Raw genomic sequence first — 19,952 nt, 5'->3', positions numbered from 1 at the left:
CTACAGAATTTAATTTTTGGTGAGTTTGGACATTTACAAGCGAATGTGAACGAGACATTGTGAAAAATAACAGTTTTGAGGCATACTTGTCTGAAGGAAGAAAGGTACTGGCTCTGAAGCAGACACAACCTGTGTCGAGTCTGGATTCGCTAGGGCAACGGACCTGCTTGCTGTGCTCGAAGAAGATTGGGGAGGAACAGAAGGGACGAAAACCCAAGGAAATCAAAAGATAGCAGTGGCAGATGTACCGATAACTCATCCAAAGGAATTTGCCTTCTAAAGCACGACAAAGTTCACACAATATGATGCCCCGTCACCTTAAGAGTAATTTACTTGGATAACTAGCCAGTTAAACTTAGGGGTCACGTTAACGCAGAAAAAAATATAAAATGCATACGAAGTCTCTTACTGCGTTTTGTAAACGCAGATCTAAAATGCTTCTTATTGTAATTTCTGCATCAGACTCATTTTGTGCTTCAGTTGCACTTCTCTACTCGGATGAGAATTCACGAACGGGCATTCAATCAGACGATACTCTGACAATATGTGGCTACTTTTCTCGGTGTAGCTAGCCTACTTTTCTCAGGTAAAATGCAAGATTAACTTTAAGCAAAACATTAGGAAATGTAGCTGGCTACATTCTTTCTATGATTAAACATTGGAAATATGATGGCCATGCATCATCTTTTCAAAAAAGACCTTGCTTTTTCATTGTAAGCTAATTTACTTGTGGCTGCCAGACAAATAGCTTTGTACTTCTGTTGTCATCTAATGAAAATGAATATATTTTCTGCCAAATGTGTTGCACTAATTTATTTTCTGTGTTGGAAAACTATAGTTGCATGTCCGTGATCACTCGAAGCAAAAAACAATTAGGAAATAATGCAGATCGTGTTAATTTCACCTGTCACATTATTTTACAAGTTGACTGCACGTATTTACTTAAAGTAGTTACAAATATTAACATTTATTGAACAACTTAAAATAGTGTCAACGTTATTGGCAATACTGAAAAACCATCCCGTGGCTATTTCCAAATACCCCTGTATAGCCCAAGCCTATTGGATGCACTGCCAAAGTCTGGAAAATTATGTTGGAGGCAGTTTATGGTAGAAAAATTAACATTCAATTCTCTGGCAACAGCTCTGGTGGACATTTCTGCAGTCAGCACGCCAATTGCACGTTCCCTCAAAACTTCAGACATCTGTGGCATTGTTTTGTGTTGCAAAACTGTACATTTTAGAGTGGCCTTTTAATGTCCCCTACACAAGATACACCTGTGTAAATTTGATGCTGTTTTATCAACTTGATATACCACACCGATCAGGTAGATGGATTATCTTGGCAAAGGAGAAATGCTCACTAACAGGGATGTAAACAAATGTGTGCACCAAATTTGAGAGAAATAAGCCTTTTGTGCATGTGAAACATTTCTGGGATCATTTGTTTCAGCTCATGAACCATGGAACCAACACTTTACACATTGTGCTTATATTTTTGGTTCTGCCTGCCCGCAGTAATCTTCTCTGAGAGATTCAAGGGGCTATAATCATTAACATAGATGGAAAGCATTGAATTTTTAAATTCATGCACTTAAAAATAAATGTTGTAACTTTCCCCCAAAAGCATTTAACTCCCACATCATATGAAGAAATGCATCTACCGGATTTAGGGGACACATGAACAGTTGGTGTTAAAAGGATGTTTCAGTAGTTGGGTTTCCCAAGGGACTCAATAGGCCAGCATAGCTGACTTAAGTTGTAAATATAGAAAAAAGGGAGTTGACATTGAGAAAAATATCTGCACTGGGCATTTAAACTATTATGACGGCTAGGGATATGTTGGTGCTTTAAATTATTTACAAGTGGTCATAAGGGATATAGTCAACTAACAAATCAATTACAGTATAAATTGTCATTGTGACATGATTGTCAAAGTCCTTCATTGGAATGGAAATAAGATTCTCTCTAGCTCTCTGGTGAGTAAATCTTGATGAGATGCTGAAGTTCAGTGGGGTACCCAGTCATCGGACACCTCTGGTTGGCTTTGATGTAGACATAAATACAGCGGTAACAGAAGACAAACCCAGAGGTGGAGAGGACGGTATCATTGGTGCGGATCTTGCAGCAGAGTGGACATGCTTTGCTGTGTCTGGTCAGTGGTTCTTGGTTCTGGAGGTGGATGGGAGGGGGTGGTGTGGGGAGGGAGGTCAGGGTCTTGATGGTGCTCTGGTTCTCTGAGGAGTACCACCACTCGAGGAACTGCAGGAAAAACACTCCCAAGGAAAGACTAGTGGAGAGGGACAGAGCCACACCCCCCACCACTGTTGACGTCAGCCTCCGCAGCCTCTCACCAACACTGGGAAGAAATAACAACTTAGAGAAGTATGCTTATAGGCTAAATGCTTTTAAAAGTGATTAAATTTCTTATGGCTGGGGGCAGTATTGAGTAGCTTGGATGAATAAGGTACCCAGAGTAAACTGCCTGCTACTCAGGCCCAGTTGCTAATATATGCATATTATTAATATTAGATTTGGATAGAAAATACTCTGAAGTTTCTAAAACTGTTTGAATGGTGTATGTGAGTATAACAGAACTCATATGGCAGGAAAAAACCTGAGAAAAAATCCAACCAGGAAGTGGGAAATCTGAGGTTTGTAGTTTTTCAAGTCATTGCCTATCGAATATACAGTGTCTATGGGGTCATATTGCACTCCCTAAGGCTTCCACTAGATATCAGTCTTTAGAACCTTGTTTGAGGCTTCTACTATGAAGGAGGGGGGGAATGAGAGCTGATTGAGTCAGGTGTCTGCCAGAGTGCCATGAGCTGATCACGCGCACTCACGTGAGAGTTAGCTGTGTTCCATCGCATTTCTACAGACAAAGGAATTCTCCGGGTTGAAACATTATTGAAGATTTATGGTAAAAACATCCTAAAGATTGATTCTATACTTCGTTTGACATGTTTCTACGAACTGTAATAACTTTTAGTCTGAACTTTCCTGCGCCTCATGAGTTTGGATTGTGTACTAAACGTGCAAACAAAAAGGAGGTATTTGGACATAAATGGACTTTATCGAACAAATCCAACATTTATTGTGGAACTGGGATTCATGGGAGTGCATTCGGATGAAGATCAAAGGCAAGTGAATATTTATAATGCTATTTCTGACTTCTGTTGACTCCACAACATGGCGGATAGCTGTATGGCTTGTTTTGTTTTCTGAGCGCTATACTCAGATTATTGCATGGTGTGCTTTTTTTGGTAAAGCTTTTTTTGATATCTGACACAGCGGTTGCATTAAGGAGAAGTTTATCTTAAGTTCCATGCATAACACTTGTATTTATCAACATTTATGAGTATTTCTGTAAATTGATGTGGCTCTCTGCAAAATCACTGGATGTTTTGGAAGCAAAACATTACTGAACATAACGCGCCAATGTAAACTGATATTTTTGGATATAAATATGAACTTTATCGAACAAAACATACATGTATTGTGTAACATGAAGTCCTATGAGTGTCATATGATGAAGATCATCAAAGGTAAGTGATTAATTTTCTCTTTCTGCTTTTTGTGACTACTCTTTGGCTGGAAAAATGGCTGTTTTTCTGTGACTAGGTGTAGACATAACATAATCGTTTGGTGTGCTTTCGTCAAAGCCTTTTTGAAAATCGGACACTGTGGTGAGATTAACAAGTTTATATTTAAAATGGTGTATAATACTTGTATGTTTGAGGAATTTTAATTATGAGATTTCTGTTTTGAATTTGGCACCCTGCACTTTCACTGGCTGTTGTCATATCGATCCCGTTAGCCATAAGAAGTCAAACTCTTTGAACTCAGGGTCCCTTGAGACAGGATATCCCAATTTCATTCTTACCTTGAGCCGATGGCCCTGGAAGGCGAGGCTGGTTTGAGGTCCATATTTGTGATGTCATGTCCTGTGAGGTGAGCCAGCCTGACACCTGCCAGCCACAGAAATGGTGAGTGGGTCTTGGCTCGGCCAAACACATACAACAGCTGCTGGCAGAGCACCCAGCTGTCCCAGCCCACGCTGACATAGGGGTAGGCTGCCAGGAAGGCCCTGTACATCCTCTGCAAGGGCGTCTGTGGCAGGCGGATGGAAAAATCGTCCTCATCCCTCTGCTTGGCCAGTACCTGTTCCAGCTTGGCCCTCAAGTAAGGAACGAGGGCAAGCAGGATCAGCGAGCACCAGTGATGTTTCCCACGCAGACCCAGGTGAGCTGGCCGCTCGCGACCAGAAGCAGCCACGCGCTTTAGGCTGTAAAAGTTCTCAGAGAATGAGGCGCTAGTCCGTGACAGAAAATGGTGCTGAAGCAATACATCGAGAACACCGTGAATCTCGTCAAATCTCCGCCAGAGGAATCCGTAGCGAGAGGGGTTAGACTCAGCCAGAACCTGAGGTAATAGTTGAGAGAAGGAACTTGCATTATATCAAACTTGAATCACACAGCAAAGTCAGTATATGGACACCACATTTTAAGGCCATACAAGGTTGAATACAAACTATTTAACACATCAAGTGATCCAACATCATAATGCTATTTATGTAGTCTAGACGGATACCTTGATGGGCCAACGTTCTCCTGCACAAATATGAGCATGTGTGCAGGATTTTATTCCAGCCGTTTCAAATAATCAACCGTTGTTGGATAAACATGGTTTATATAGTTTCTCCCTGGAGTGTATTTATTACGTATTACTTTGGAAACAGTTAACCGTTTAAGAACGAAACGGGAAAGGACCAGGACCTACCTGAATGTGTCCAATAGAAACACGTTTGTTGCGAAATGTTTACCGTTTGGAGTAAACTGATTCTGTTGCAAAACGAAAAGTTATGCAACAGACTCGGCGTAATAAATACACACCAGGTGTCTGTAGATGTAGCAAAAATGACATGGGTGAGAAAATGTCGTCGAACCTTCACTGCGTGTCGCAAGGCGGGTCTGACTGCACCCATCAGGGAGTCCTGTGCCAAGACCTCGAATATCGACGGTCTGTCATCTGCAGCTGCAGCTGTCAAATGTGCACCACGTTCTGCCATGGCTGGTGACTTCAAACACGTTTGGCAAAAGGCTCAATTACCTAAATAGCTAGCCAAGTTGGCTAAAAGAGATTGCGAGTGAAGTTAGTTAGCTTGCTTAGTAGTACCACTTAATACTGCACAGGTTCAACAAATATAAATGGCTAGCTACATCAATTTCCACGGATGAAAATGGGACAGACTAATCACAAAGACGCATACCTAGCTACCCTTATGTATTTAATTCAAACGTTACAAGCTGGTTTTCGCGTTTCTTTGAACGACTCCTTTCCCCTCTGTAAAGATAGTCCGGCTATTTCCGGTGGAAATGAACTCCGGTGTTACGCCTTTCTGTCTCCGACGCCTTTCATTCATTTTGTTTTTTTTCGGGAGTGCTGTCTTTCCACGGGTAGCTATCCCTTTGCTGTAATCAAGGAGGAAAAACATCTTTCAAATTGTGGAATAACGTCACTCACCCTAGCGACGTATTTTCTTATTGAAATGACCTAAAAACAAGTCTGTACCTTTCCATTTATAATTTAGATTTTTTACGTTAATTAAATTCAATGGGCTTTACGTTAATGCTAACTACCTATCTGAAAGTACCGAGGCCTCACATCCATAGCCAGCTAATGATATAGTTTAGTATGACAGATATTTCACCTTCTCCACTGGTGTTATGATAATGGGGTCAACTTGGCTCTGTTGTTAGTTTAAGCTTGTTGAATTTATAATAGCTTGTCTATTGACCAACCTGTTTTTTTCTCTGTATTATAAAAGGCAGTAAACTGCCTTCCTAACTAGATAGGTAGTTAACGTTGGCCGGTGAAAGTGATGCTGATTGCTGCGGTCGTGACATCCAGCTGTTGTCTGTCATTGAATGCTGTAATATTTGTGCTTTGGTTGTAATGTCTCATTCAACTGAATAAAACATATTTAGAAGCCAAGATTATATATAACTATAATTATTAGCAACGTTTCGTCGTAGCCTCTAGGCCAGGGGTGTCACGTCGAACACGCGTAGGGGTCCAGTCCGCAGGTGGTTTGAGTAAAAAACCAACAACGTTTGAGTATTTTTTTTAATTATTTTTTTTACCACTACATTACTTCGGCCTGTTTATATGTGTCCTGTCCTGTGTCCTCTAATGCTGGATATTTCCCTGTAACAGATTTGAAGAACATCTACAATGACTGACTCAAAATATTTTACAACAAATAAAAAAGGTGAGTCTTAAAACGATTCTTGGTGTTGTCTTCTTCAATGACACATCACCCCCTTGATCAAGAGTGCACAACTATCATTAGGTTGGTGTGGATAATATTAAACAGTGCAACATAACTCTTGAGGGAAATAGATTGTCTCCTACTCTCCTTTCCTCACAAACACAGAATGTATGAAATTACCACTAAAGGCTGAACTGTTCATGCAACCAGTGTTGCTGGATGAGAGCATCATTCTGTTTTCACACTGGACTGTCACTAACATTGCATGTATCCTGTTACAGGGGAGATCTTTGAGCTGAAGGCAGAGCTGAACAATGAGAAGAAAGAGAAGAGGAAGGAGGCAGTGAAGAAGGTCATTGCGGCTATGACTGTGGGCAAGGATGTCAGGTACAGTACACCTGATTACATACTTTGACAGTTCTGTGTGTTGACCTATACATCCCACTGACATTGCCTAATGACTTCTGCTCTCCAAACATTGTTCAGCAATTACTTTTACTTCAATGTAAAAGAGACTGTCTACTTGTCTATAGTTAGAGATTATCAGAGATAACTTGCTATTATTAAAGAGAGATAAAAAATATTTTAATGAAAAATGTTCTGACTTGATATGTAGAGTTATAATTGCCTCCCTGTCAAAAATATTGTGAGTTATAGTGATGAGAAAACATTGGTGATGTCCTATCCCTCTGTTCTTTAGCTCCCTCTTCCCAGATGTGGTGAACTGCATGCAGACTGACAACCTGGAGCTGAAAAAGCTGGTCTACCTGTACCTGATGAACTACGCCAAGAGCCAGCCCGACATGGCCATCATGGCTGTCAACAGCTTTGTCAAGGCAAGGCCTTTTATTTTTTTATACATGGTTTTCCACTTACATTGGCTTTTAACAAATTACACAGCCTAGCCCTTACAATACTGCACTTCCCTACCCATAGATATCTTACCTCTCTCTCCCTCAGGACTGTGAGGACCCTAACCCCCTGATCCGTGCCCTGGCTGTGCGCACCATGGGCTGCATCCGCGTGGACAAGATTACAGAGTACCTGTGTGAGCCGCTGAGAAAGTGTCTGAAGGACGAGGACCCATACGTGAGAAAGACAGCAGCAGTGTGCGTGGCAAAGCTCCACGACATCAACGCCCAGATGGTGGAGGACCAGGGTTTCCTGGACTCCCTCAGGGATCTCATTGCCGACTCCAACCCCATGGTAGGTTTGGCTGGCACTAGGACCCTAGGCACAGCCAAGACTATGTACATTTTCAGACTTTTTAAAAACTTATACATGTCCTTCTGGGGCCTGGGGTAATTTAAAAACAGCCTGTAAGGGTGTTTTTCCAAGACCTGTTTCAACAGAGTTAGTCATGATTCAAACTTTTTCCCCTATGAAAGGCTTTGCTCTACCATGCTAGACAAGACAAGACCGAGTACATCATGTTTTCCTAATCACTGGCCACTGTGTCTGAACCTCCAGGTGGTGGCCAATGCGGTGGCAGCTCTGTCTGAGATTAGTGAGTCCCACCCCAACAGCAACCTGCTGGACCTCAACCCACAGAACATCAACAAGCTGCTGACAGCCCTCAACGAGTGCACAGAGTGGGGCCAGATCTTCATCCTGGACTGCCTGTCCAACTACAACCCCAAAGACGAGCGCGAGGCCCAGAGGTACGTTCAGTTATCATTCTGAAGACTTTTAGGATTTTCTATTTTTTTCATAGAAACTAAACTTAATGCTGACTTAGTTGTCAGAGAAACATATTTGCAATACACATCCAAGTTTTATTTATTTTTATGTGAGAACTTTTGAATGTTAGTTGCTGGGTGTTGTGATAAATCTCCACAATAATTCCTGCGGACTAAAACTTTACCAGCTGCTGCATATGTGCATACATTCACCTATTTTGATGTTGTCAACTTTTAATGACTTTGTAATAAACATGGCTGTCCTCCTCTTTCTCTCCCAGCATCTGCGAGCGGGTCACGCCCCGTCTCTCCCACGCCAACTCGGCGGTGGTGCTGTCGGCTGTCAAGGTGCTGATGAAGTTCCTGGAACTGCTACCCAAGGAGTTGGACTACTACAACACCCTGCTGAAGAAGCTGTCCCCCCCGCTGGTCACCCTTCTCTCTGGGGAGCCAGAGGTCCAGTATGTGGCCCTCAGGAATATCAACCTCATCGTCCAGAAAAGGTCAGGGGGCAACTTGCTGATAAATACTTTATTGTAGGGTTGGGCGATTTTACGATTGCATCGTCTATCGACAATGTTTGACAGCCATCGTCTATGGTGACGACATCGTGATGTTCAAACGATGTTGTAGCATATTTGAACTTCACTGCACCGCCGGAGTCTGTTAGCACACAACAGTGCAGAGAGCACATGGCCGGGCGACATGCCCAATGGCCCATTCCCTATATGCCATATTTAGTATTTATTAGGATCCCCAATTAGCTGCTACCGAGGCAACGGTTACTCTTCCTGCGGTCCAAACAGGAAACAACACAACAAATCAAATACATAATATACATACATAGCACTACATTTACATCACAATTTAGCCATTCAGCAGGTGCTCCCATCCAGAGCAACCCACAGCTAATGCATTCATCTTAAGATAGCCAAACGAGACATCCACGTCACAGTCATATCCCAACCACGTATAACATGCATAATGCAATGCAAATACAATACAAAATGCATAGAAATGTCTGTCTCTTCACAATCCCAGTCTTGCCATGTTCTTTTATCTATTTTTTAAAATCTGTTTTTATTGCTAGCTTGAGTTACCTGGGGTGGCAGAGAGTTCCATTTAGTCATGGCTCTATTTAATACTGTGTGTTTCCCAGCCTCTGTTTTGGACCTGAGGACTGTGAAGAGACCTCTGGTTGCATGTCTTGTGTTGATACAGATGAGTTGTCCAAGCTATGTGCCAACTACTTGAACAGACAGCTTGGTACCTTCAACACCTCGCACAAAGACCAATAGTGATGCAGACAATCTCTCCTCAACTTTGAGCCAGAAGAGAATGACATGCATGTCATTGACATTAGCCCTCCGTGTACATTTAAGTGCAATACGTGCTGCTCTGTTTTGGACCAACTGCAATTTGTCTATGTCCTTCTTTGCCCCACCTGACCACACAACTGGACAGTAGTCCAGGTGAGACGAAACCAAGGCCTATAGGACCTGTCTGGTTGACTGAGATATCAAGAAAGTAGAGCAATGCCTTATCATGGAAAGACTTCTTCCCATTTTAGTAACCATTGAGTCTATATGTTTTGACCATGATAGCAGGCTATCTAGGGTGACACGCAGAAGTTTAGTCTCTTCAACTTGCTCAATAGGCACATATTCAATAATGGATCCAGATGAGGTTTAGGGCTGAGCAAGTGATTTTCCATAAATATTATGCTTTGAGTTTTATTTTATATTTAGCACCAGCCTATTTCTAGTTACCCGTTCTAAAACTGACTGGAGCGCTATGTTAAGGGTGTCAGTTATTTATTTTACTGTTTCAGCCGACCTGTACTCTGCTGAGTCATCAGTATACATAGACACACATGCTTTATTCAAGGTCAGTGGAAGGTCATTATACTTTAAATATGCAGACAGACAGATTAAAAGTAATACTTCTGACAGCCAACTTTCTAGATCTGCCTACAACATCTGGACTTTCTAGCTCTGCTTACAACATCTGGACTTTCTAGCTCTGCTTACAACATCTGGACTTTCTCTCTGCTTACAACATCTGGACTTTCTAGCTCTGCCTACAACATCTGGATTTTCTAGCTCTGCCTACAACATCTGGGCTTTCTAGCGCTGCCTACAACATCTGGGCTTTCTAGCGCTGCCTACAACATCTGGACTTTCTAGCTCTGCTTACAACATCTGGACTTTCTAGCTCTGCTTACAACATCTGGACTTTCTAGCTCTGCTTACAACATCTGGACTTTCTAGCTCTGCTTACAACATCTGGATTTTCTAGCGCTGCCTACAACATCTGGACTTTCTAGCTCTCCCTACAACATCTGGACTTTTGAGCATTTCCAGAAAGCATGGATTATTGAGTCATTATTAGTTTTACACTTAAGACATGACTCTGCCTTTGTGCTGTAGAATTAGTAAATGTCTCTTGTATAATAAATTATACATGTTAGCGTCAATTGTTGTTAACTGTAATTTAATTAGTTATGCTCCAACTTTCCCTCCATCTTGTGCCAAATTCAGTTCTTTTTAATCGTTAACATTTTCTTCTAAGAGATTGTCAGTTGGATATGCTCTCTGCAATGTTTTGTATATCTTCCTTATCATATGAACATCAATTTCTGACCCATAAGATTCCCTAAATTTGCTCATCTTGTAAACAAACAAGTTTATGAAGTGGTTGGCATTATCAAAGGGTTTGGTTATGATGAAGGATGGAGCTGAGTTAGCGTTTCTGCCTAAAATGTAATTTAAGGTACTCCAGAGCCTACATTTTCAATACATATGTTGTAGTTAGACTGTTAACATAATGCAAGAGAACAATGTAGATTGTAGAAAGAGCAGCGAGCACCAAAGCAGCGCAAAATGTGAGATAGGGCCTAACATGTTTTTTTCCCCCTCTCTAATGTCGGGTGATCATAGGCATTTTACAATGGACACTCCGTTGTCTGGCTTATTGTTTTAATATCGTAATTTCACTTTTTCTCCCCAATCCCCATTCAAATAGAATGTGACTTGTTGGCCTTATTTATTGCATACTATTTCATTATCAACTATCAAATGAATCTTTAGGCGTAACGGAGTTCCATCTCAGAAAGTTGTTTGCGAATAACCTATATAAAAACATAGTATAGTAATAATGAGAGAGAGAACAAACATTTGCAATATAAACTAATCAAATAGGAAGTTGACCAAAGTGTAGGCAAAATAAATTGTGCTGTTGGAAACTTCCTACTTGCAAACCAAATAGCCAATAATAGGCTACAGCCTACTTCAATAAAAGTTACAGTAGGCTAAATGTTGCTTTTACAAGTTACAAAGTAATATTGTCAGCCTTTAATGTCCTTGAATTGTGCTACGGGCAATCGGGCATAAGCTCCCACAGCAGCACTTTCAATAAGCAGGAACAAAAAATAAATTAATGATGAGTCGGTGTGGGCCTCAATTTAGTTTGAATAGCTTACAAATTGTGAATTTATATAAAAGTCTAAAATAATCAAATAAAACAAATTATTATTTAGCCTATAACATTCTTTCTAATACCTGAATGAACATTGACTTAGGTTAAAAATTAATAGGCCTATTATCCTTAGGCTATGACTTTTGCCTATCGAAATGTAAAAATTCTAAATATTCAAAACAAATGATTATTTATAATATTCTTTATTACACTTATTTGTCACCTTTGCCCTGATAATCTTTTTGCGTATTCTGCAAGTGACTTCAGTCAGGTCTGCTTGCTCACCTTTATCATTCGTCCTGAAACCGAAGAACTGCCAAACAGGCAGATGACAAACATGATTTCTTTCCCAGCCATCGTTTTTTTCTGATTCAGCGTAAGGCAGGCTATACTATAGATACTAAGTGAAATCCAGTCACTTCTTTTTTGTCGAAAAGTAGCCTAATGGAAGAAGGTTGGAAATGTGCTTACCCAGATGATCAAGATTAAATAACAATAGTCTACACTTGATATGGCTATAATATACATTTTTAATATTTAGGCTAATATAACTGATATCTGAGTATTTCTATGGACAAGAGAGAAACATAGCCCTACCAATTTGAAAATCATTCTGTAGCCTAGACTAGCCTCTAAGGGATCAGGGCTGGAACAGAGTCGAACAGATTTTGTTTGCTGATGTCAACATTGTGAACAGAGTGCCCCATGGTGGCGGTGGGGTTATGGTATGGGCAGGCATAAGCCACGGACAAGGAACACAATTGCCTTTTATCGATGGCAATTTGAATGCACCGAGATACCGTGACGAGATCTTGAGGCCCATTCATCCGTTGCCATCACCTCATGTTTCAGCATGATAATACACAGCCCCATGTCGGAAGGATCTGTACACAATTCCAGGTAGCTGAAAATGTCCCAGTTCTTCCATGGCCTGAATATTCACCAGACATGTCACCCATTGAGCATGTTTGGGATGCTCTGGATCAGTTCCCACCAATATCCAGCAACTTCACACAGCCATTGAAGAGGAGTGGGACAACATTACACAGGCCACAATGAACAGCCTGATCAAATCTTATGTATTCAGAGATGTCACGCTGCATGACAGGTTTTCTGATCCACGCCCCCAACTTTTTTTTAAAGGTATCTGTGAACAACAGAAGCATATCTGTATTCCCAGTCTCGTGAAGTCCATAGATTAGGGCCTACTGATTTCCTTAGATGAACTGTAACTCAGTAAAATCTTAGAAATAGTTGCATATTGCGTTTTTTTATTTTTGTTCAGTTTATTTAAAAAAAAAATGTTGGACATAAAAGCCTAAAAACACTAGCAAATCAGATCTGTGATTTTAGTTTTGGAAATTTGTTCCAAAGTATTCCCACCCATAACAAAGATATATATATACTATATGTGATCATATACAAATGTAAGCAAGGTTTGAAATTATTATGTTTTAGTCTAATATTATATATGTTTGGGTTTCTTGCAGTCAATTTGCAGTCTAGAAAGGATTTGTAATTATGTTCTGGCCTCCTGACCATCCACTCAAGAAAATATCATCCCGCAGCTGAATCTAGTTAATTATCCCTTGTTTTTAGCCCTTTCTAAATGAATCCCTCAGTGATGTGGAATGTTTGATGTTAGATTAGACTGTTTAGTTACGATGTTTTGGCACCATGTTTTAGTTTGGTGCCATCCTCACTTCCTAGCCACTAGATGACAGAATTTCTCTTCCTATGTACCCTTCCCCTCTCTCAGCTCTGTGGGTTCAGATCAGGACCAGATGGATAGATAGATGTTCTGTTCCTATAATACATGTAATCTCTACTCTTTAGGCCTGAGATCCTTAAGCAGGAGATCAAGGTGTTCTTTGTCAAGTACAACGACCCCATCTACGTCAAACTGGAGAAACTGGACATCATGATTCGCCTGGCCTCCCAGGCCAACATAGCTCAGGTACCATTCATGGAACCCTATACCTCAGTCAATAGAACTCTACACTGAGTGTACAAAACATTAGGAACACCTTCCTAATATTGAGTTGCACTCCCTTATGCCCTCAGAACAGCCTCAGTTTGTCAGGGCATTGACTCTACAAGGTGTCAAGTGTTCCACAGGGATGCTGGCCCATGTTTAATCCAAGCTTCCCACAGTTGTGTCAAATTGGCTGGATGTCCTTTGGATGGTGGACCATTCTTGATACTCGGGGGAAACTGTTGAGCGTGAAAAACCCAAAAGCGTTGCAGTTCTTGACACACTCAAACCAGTGTGCCTGGCACCTACCAGGGTTCGTATTTTCATGAAAGCATGGGATTTTTAAATGGTGTTTTCCAGGCCTGGAAAAGTTTTGGAAAGTCATAAAATCTGAAATGTTGTGGCAGTCATGGAAATTCTGAATATTTTCTGTTAATGTAATCTATTTAGGCACAGTTAAATATTTTATCAATCAAATAGAATCAGCATATAGCCCGGATCGGAATGTCACTAGTGCACCTGCATAGTGCAAGACGAGTGGGCCGTTGCTCAAGGACAGAGAGACAGTCAGACATTGCATCAGCAGGTAGGCCTATAAAATTAACTAGGTAGCCAATTCAAAATATATATTGTACCCTCTAGTTAACTGTTAAGCTATTTTTAGCACGTATTAATGTTTTCGTCATGTCCCCAAAAACTTTCCACCGACACTTGCGAATAAGGTCATACAAAGTTTATTGACTTTTTTGAACGATTTATATCGTGGCAGAGTAGCCTAGTGGTTAGAGAGTTGGACTAGTAACCGGAAGGTTGCAAGTCCAAACCCCCGAGCTGACAAGGTACAAATCTGTCGTTCTAGGCCCTCATTGAAAATAAGAATTTGTTCTTAACTGACTTGCCTAGTTAAATTAGTTGGGATTCGGTTGAATCAAAATAATAATTTGTGAATCGTAAACATTATTTTTAGGAATAAACATTTGATGCAACCTTTCTTTTGGATTATGTTGCTTCAAAACTTGTTTTATAGATACTTCCAATTGATTTGAGCATCCAATGTATGGGACATTGTAACACAATAGATAGTCAGCCTGCAAAGTAAACAACTCTAATGTAGTTAAGATAATTATGACTAAACTAGAAAAGGTACATTTTCTGGAAATTTTTGTGCTTGCTTCAGCTGAATAAAAAGATTTGTAGCCTACAATATTAATTTGATCTTTGATATATTGAATGAGCAAATTATTTCAAAAGGCATAAACTTATTTGTAATGTTGCAATGTTTTACATCAAGGGTGGTCAACCATCCTCCAGGAGAACTAATGGTTGTGCAGGTTTTTATTCCTGTCCCCCTCTAACAAATCACAGTTTAGAAATGAACTGCTCAACCAGACTTTATTAAAGGGCTTGATCAAGAGCCTGAACACCCAGTAGCTCTCCACACTGAGGGCTGACCACATGTGTTTCATACAGTTGCCTAGCAGGGGTTCTACTTTGTGGGGAGTTGAGTGCCTTGCTCAATGACAGGAGATGGTACATGGGATCAGAGAGCAGCCTCCCTGTGTCGATACCACCATTTTCTATACGTAAATAGGGATGCCACCAGTTGTTGGTCATGGAAATTTGGTGAAAGTCATGCAATTCCATCTGTCAAAATGTGCATGCTACTACCGTTCAAAGGCACTTAAATATTTTCTTGGCCATTCACCCTCTGAATGGCACACATACACGATCCATGTCTCAATTGTCTCAAAGCTTAAAAATCCTTATTTCTTCCTTTCATCTACACTGATTGAAGTCGATTTAACAAGTGACATCAATAAGGGATCATAGCTTTCACCTGTTTTCACCTGGTCAGTCAGTCCTGGAAAGAGCAGGTGTTCCTAATATTTTGTTCACTCAGTGTATTAGGGTGTTAATTTCTGATGATTTACTGTACATCATTATATACTTAGTCACTCTACACAGAAAACTATCATTGTACCATTTTGGTGAAGGTAGCTTAGTACTGTGTATGTGAAACGGCTAGCTTAGTTAGCAGTGGTGCGCGCTAAATAGCATTTCAATCGGTGACGTCACTTGCTCTGAGACCTTGAAGTAGTAGTTCCCCTTGCTCTGCAAGAGCCGCGGCTTTTGTGGAGCGATGGGTAACGATGCTTCGTGGGTGACTGTTGTTGATGTGTGCAGAGGGTTCCTGGTTCGCGCCCGGGTATGGGCGAGGGGACGGTCTAAAGTTATACTGTTACATACGTTTGACTTATAATAATGGTATTGCCCCCCAGAAATATAACATTTTGTTAACATAACAACATGGCCCTCAGAAAGCATAGCATACTCTAACCCCGACTTGGATCCATCTGTTCAGCCGCACCTCTATATTGAAGACTAATTTCAACAGAAACGTTCATATCCCAATGCTTCACTCCTAATCAGTCTTATCTGGTGCTCTTAGCGGCTCCTGTCAGACGATGCCTGCTAAGGCAGGCTCGGACAATCTTGCTGCAAATTTGCCATTACAGTCCAACAGAGAGACACTCCTTGGATAAACACCATCTCTGAGGGAGGCTTTGGTAGCTTCTCTGACTGGCCTTGGGTAGCTTACACTTGTGTGTGTACACAATTTTACTAACCTCAACCTTATCTCCTCAACCCATTTTCTTACAGTGTCAAGATGTTTGCATGTCCTCCCACCGTGTGTGTGTGATGTTTTTCACTCATATGCCCTGCTCTCTTCCCAGGTGTTGGCTGAGCTGAAGGAGTATGCCACCGAGGTAGACGTTGACTTTGTGCGTAAGGCAGTGAGGGCCATCGGACGCTGTGCCATCAAAGTGGAGGTTGGAATCTGAGACACCATCATAGACGGACACACAGAGGATCTCTGATCAATGTCTATCTGAACTTCAGATTTTATAGCTGTTCCAAAAAAGTGCCATCCAGTCCTATAAAGTTGTTTGAAGGAGTTTAAACGAGGTACTTTGGCCACTATGAAAAAAACAGTTTTGGGTCTGTGTTGACTCTGTTCCTGTTGTCTCCTTTTTAGCAATCTGCTGAGCGCTGTGTTAGCACCCTGCTAGACCTCATCCAGACCAAGGTCAACTATGTGGTGCAGGAGGCCATCGTGGTCATCAGGGACATCTTCCGCAAATACCCCAACAAGTAGGTGTCCTTTTCCCTCCATTCCCAATAATAATCAATGAAGTTTGAGAATTTTTTCCTCATTCTTGTCTTTTGTTTTTCAGTAGGGGCTATACTGCCACTGTCTGTGTCTATAAAAGACCTTTGTATAGCCCCAGACAGACACTAGTTTATACCCTGACCCTTTATACTTTCTCTCTCTGCTCAGGTATGAAAGCATCATCGCCACGCTGTGTGAGAACCTGGATTCTCTGGATGAGCCGGATGCGCGTGCCGCCATGATCTGGATCGTGGGCGAGTACGCTGAGAGGATCGACAACGCCGACGAGCTGCTGGAGAGCTTCCTGGAGGGCTTCCATGACGAGAGCACGCAGGTCAGTTGTCCCAGAGCGGAGCGCTCAGGTCAGTTGTCCCAGAGCGGAGCGCTCAGGTCAGTTGTCCCAGAGCGGAGCGCTCAGGTCAGTTGTCCCAGAGCGGAGCGCTCAGGTCAGTTGTCCCAGAGCGGAGCGCTCAGGTCAGTTGTCCCAGAGCAGACCACGGAGGTCAGTTGTCCCAGAGCGAAGCGCCCAGGTCAGTTGTCCCAGAGCGGAGCGCCCAGGTCAGTTGTCCCAGAGCGGAGCGACCAGGTCAGTTGTCCCAGAGCGGAGCGCCCAGGTCAGTTGTCCCAGAGCGGAGCGACCAGGTCAGTTGTCCCAGAGCGGAGCGACCAGGTCAGTTGTCCCAGAGCGGAGCGACCAGGTCAGTTGTCCCAGAGCGGAGCGCTCAGGTCAGTTGTCCCAGAGCGGAGCGCTCAGGTTAATTGTCCCAGAGCAGACCACAGAGGTCAGTTGTCGCAGAGCGGAGCGCCCAGGTCATTGTCCCAGAGCGGAGCGCTCAGGTTAATTGTCCCAGAGCAGACCACAGAGGTCAGTTGTCCCAGAGCGGAGCGCTCAGGTCAGTTGTCCCAGAGCGGAGCGCTCAGGTCAATTGTCCCAGAGCAGACCACGGAGGTCAGTTGTCCCAGAGCGAAGCGCCCAGGTCAGTTGTCCCAGAGCGGAGCGCCCAGGTCAGTTGTCCCAGAGCGGAGCGCCCAAGTCAGTTGTCCCGGAGCGGAGCGCCCAGGTCAGTTGTCCCGGAGCGCCCAGGTCAGTTGTCCCAGAGCACTCGAGTCAGTTGTCCCAGAGCGGAGTGCCCAGGTTAGTTGAGGTCAGCAACCCTAGTCCTCTGCCCAATTTCTAATCTACCTCTACCCCCAGGACACTTAATATAAATCTGCTGGTTTCATTTGACAATCTTAATGCCAGATTGCCTGGATGATGCGTTTGGGACTTTTACACCCTGACAGAAATTAAACTAGGGCAAAGACTGGATTGGATATGGTTATAGCTCCACTTTGCCCTTGTCTGTAATTTCTGCTATATTGCTTTCATTAAAGTCAGCCTTTCATATCTACTACACATGTGCCTTAGGGATAGGTGCTAGGAGTTGATTTGGTCCAGCCCTAACAGTAATAACCTTTATTATCTGGGTTTGGCAGCCACTTTCACTATTTGAGCAGGTATGAGGTTGGCTCAGACCATTCACAGCCTTGGGGGTGTGTTGTTTCAGGTCCAGCTCACTCTTCTCACAGCCATCGTCAAGCTTTTCCTCAAGAAGCCCTCTGAGACTCAGGAGCTGGTGCAGCAGGTCCTCAGTCTGGCCACACAGGTGAGACACACACATACACACACCAACACATCTCCCTCTTTTTTTTTCAAACTGTCCCAAACTTAAACTCATCAATATCTATTCTCAACTGTGATTCTTCTCCCTTGTGTCCTCCTAGGACTCCGACAACCCTGATCTGCGTGACAGGGGTTACATCTACTGGCGCCTGCTGTCCACCGATCCGGTAACGGCCAAGGAGGTGGTCTTGTCCGAAAAGCCCCTGATCTCGGAGGAGACAGACCTGATTGAGCCCACCCTGCTGGACGAGCTCATTTGCCACATTGGCTCCCTAGCCTCCGTCTACCACAAGCCCCCCAACGCCTTCGTGGAGGGCAGCCATGGCATCCATCGCAAGCACCTGCCCATCCAGCACGGCAGGTGAGACACAGTTACCAGGAAGTTACTCAGTTACCAAAGTCCCAGAAGACACACTCACCTAACCCCCAAACAACACGTCCCTCTCCGTCTAGCACAACGCATAGGCAATCATTGCTTACAAACAAATACCAAGATCTGCTCCCCCATATAACTTAAATAAAATATGAATCAAATACTGTATATCTGTGCCTGCCTCTCAGCATTGACACAGGCGAGAGCCCTGTGAGCGCAGGGCCAGCGGTCCCTATTGAACAGGCCCAGTCAGTCATCCCTTCCCAGGGAGACCTGCTGGGAGACCTGCTCAACCTGGACCTGGGTCCCCCCGTCAATGTGCCCCAGGTCTCCTCCATGCAGATGGGCGCTGTCGACTTGCTGGGCGGAGGCCTCGACAGCCTGGTGAGTGAGAGATACACAACATACTCATGTAGGTTTATTTATCTCTGCTGGGATGGTTGGATTGTACATGTAGTCCATGAGGGATCAATAGGACAGCATTCTTCCTGATTGATGTTTTATTGTGTCATGAACAATGTGGAGAGTATGTCTCCTTTTAGCGTGGCTGTCAGTGTGCGTTCCCCGGTCTGAGTTGAGCTGAGGTGATGTAGTGGCTTCTGGCTGACACAGTGAGGGTGGTGTATGCTGAGCTGTGGCCATAGATATTACATTTACATTTAAGACATTTAGCAGACGCTCTTATCCATAGCGACTTACAAATTGGTGCTTTCACCTTATGACATCCAGTGGAACAGCCACTTTACAATAGTGCATCTAGGTCTTTTAAGGGGGAGGGGGTGAGAAGGATTACTTTATCCTATCCTAGGTATTCCTTAAAGAGGTGGGGTTTCAGGTGTCTCCGGAAGGTGGTGATTGACTCCGCTGTCCTGGCGTCGTGAGGGAGTTTGTTCCACCATTGGGGGGCCAGAGCAGCGAACAGTTTTGACTGGGCTGAGCGGGAACTGTACTTCCTCAGTGGTAGGGAGGCGAGCAGGCCAGAGGTGGATGAACGCAGTGCCCTTGTTTGGGTGTAGGGCCTGATCAGAGCCTGGAGGTACTGAGGTGCCGTTCCCCTCACAGCTCCGTAGGCAAGCACCATGGTCTTGTAGCGGATGCGAGCTTCAACTGGAAGCCAGTGGAGAGAGCGGAGGAGCGGGGTGACGTGAGAGAACTTGGGAAGGTTGAACACCAGACGGGCTGCGGCGTTCTGGATGAGTTGTAGGGGTTTAATGGCACAGGCAGTGAGAAGCTGGTCTCCCTGTCCCTGATTGATCTGCCAGACGCTGGTACAGAGAGGCAGACAGGGCAGGGGCGTCACGATGCAGCGTCACACTGATATCTCATTACAGCAGAGACAT

At 43.2% G+C, this 19,952-nt stretch overlaps 2 protein-coding genes across 4 annotated transcripts in view; one reads left to right on the top strand and one right to left on the bottom strand.

The window, feature by feature from the left end:
- Positions 1-798: 798 nt before the first annotated feature.
- Positions 799-5,372, bottom strand: pex12 (peroxisomal biogenesis factor 12). The gene is made up of 4 exons (XM_029671246.2): positions 5,272-5,372; positions 4,948-5,132; positions 3,886-4,424; positions 799-2,358 (listed from the first exon to the last, which is right to left on the bottom strand). The coding sequence occupies exons 2-4, from the start codon at positions 5,068-5,070 to the stop codon at positions 1,968-1,970; spliced, it is 1,053 nt and encodes a 350-aa protein (XP_029527106.1). The 5' UTR covers positions 5,071-5,132; positions 5,272-5,372; the 3' UTR covers positions 799-1,967.
- Positions 5,366-19,952, top strand: part of ap2b1 (adaptor related protein complex 2 subunit beta 1) — an 82,766-nt gene continuing 68,179 nt past the window's right edge. For all 3 annotated transcript variants that reach the window (XM_029671243.2, XM_029671241.2, XM_029671244.2), the window contains exons 1-14: positions 5,366-5,565; positions 6,219-6,273; positions 6,555-6,660; positions 6,974-7,109; positions 7,234-7,479; positions 7,744-7,934; positions 8,234-8,455; positions 13,266-13,386; positions 16,140-16,235; positions 16,442-16,557; positions 16,745-16,910; positions 18,124-18,222; positions 18,341-18,600; positions 18,801-18,996. In XM_029671243.2, coding sequence (XP_029527103.1) covers positions 6,237-6,273; positions 6,555-6,660; positions 6,974-7,109; positions 7,234-7,479; positions 7,744-7,934; positions 8,234-8,455; positions 13,266-13,386; positions 16,140-16,235; positions 16,442-16,557; positions 16,745-16,910; positions 18,124-18,222; positions 18,341-18,600; positions 18,801-18,996 — 1,992 coding nt within the window. In that variant the 5' untranslated portion in view covers positions 5,366-5,565; positions 6,219-6,236. The remainder of the gene's footprint in view (positions 5,566-6,218; positions 6,274-6,554; positions 6,661-6,973; positions 7,110-7,233; positions 7,480-7,743; positions 7,935-8,233; positions 8,456-13,265; positions 13,387-16,139; positions 16,236-16,441; positions 16,558-16,744; positions 16,911-18,123; positions 18,223-18,340; positions 18,601-18,800; positions 18,997-19,952) is intronic.

This window comes from Oncorhynchus nerka, linkage group LG10 (assembly GCF_034236695.1).
Source record: "Oncorhynchus nerka isolate Pitt River linkage group LG10, Oner_Uvic_2.0, whole genome shotgun sequence".
NCBI classification, from domain to species: Eukaryota; Metazoa; Chordata; class Actinopteri; order Salmoniformes; family Salmonidae; genus Oncorhynchus; species Oncorhynchus nerka.
The sequence above is the reverse complement of the archived record's forward strand: the minus strand, read 5'-3'. Positions and strand labels throughout refer to the sequence as shown.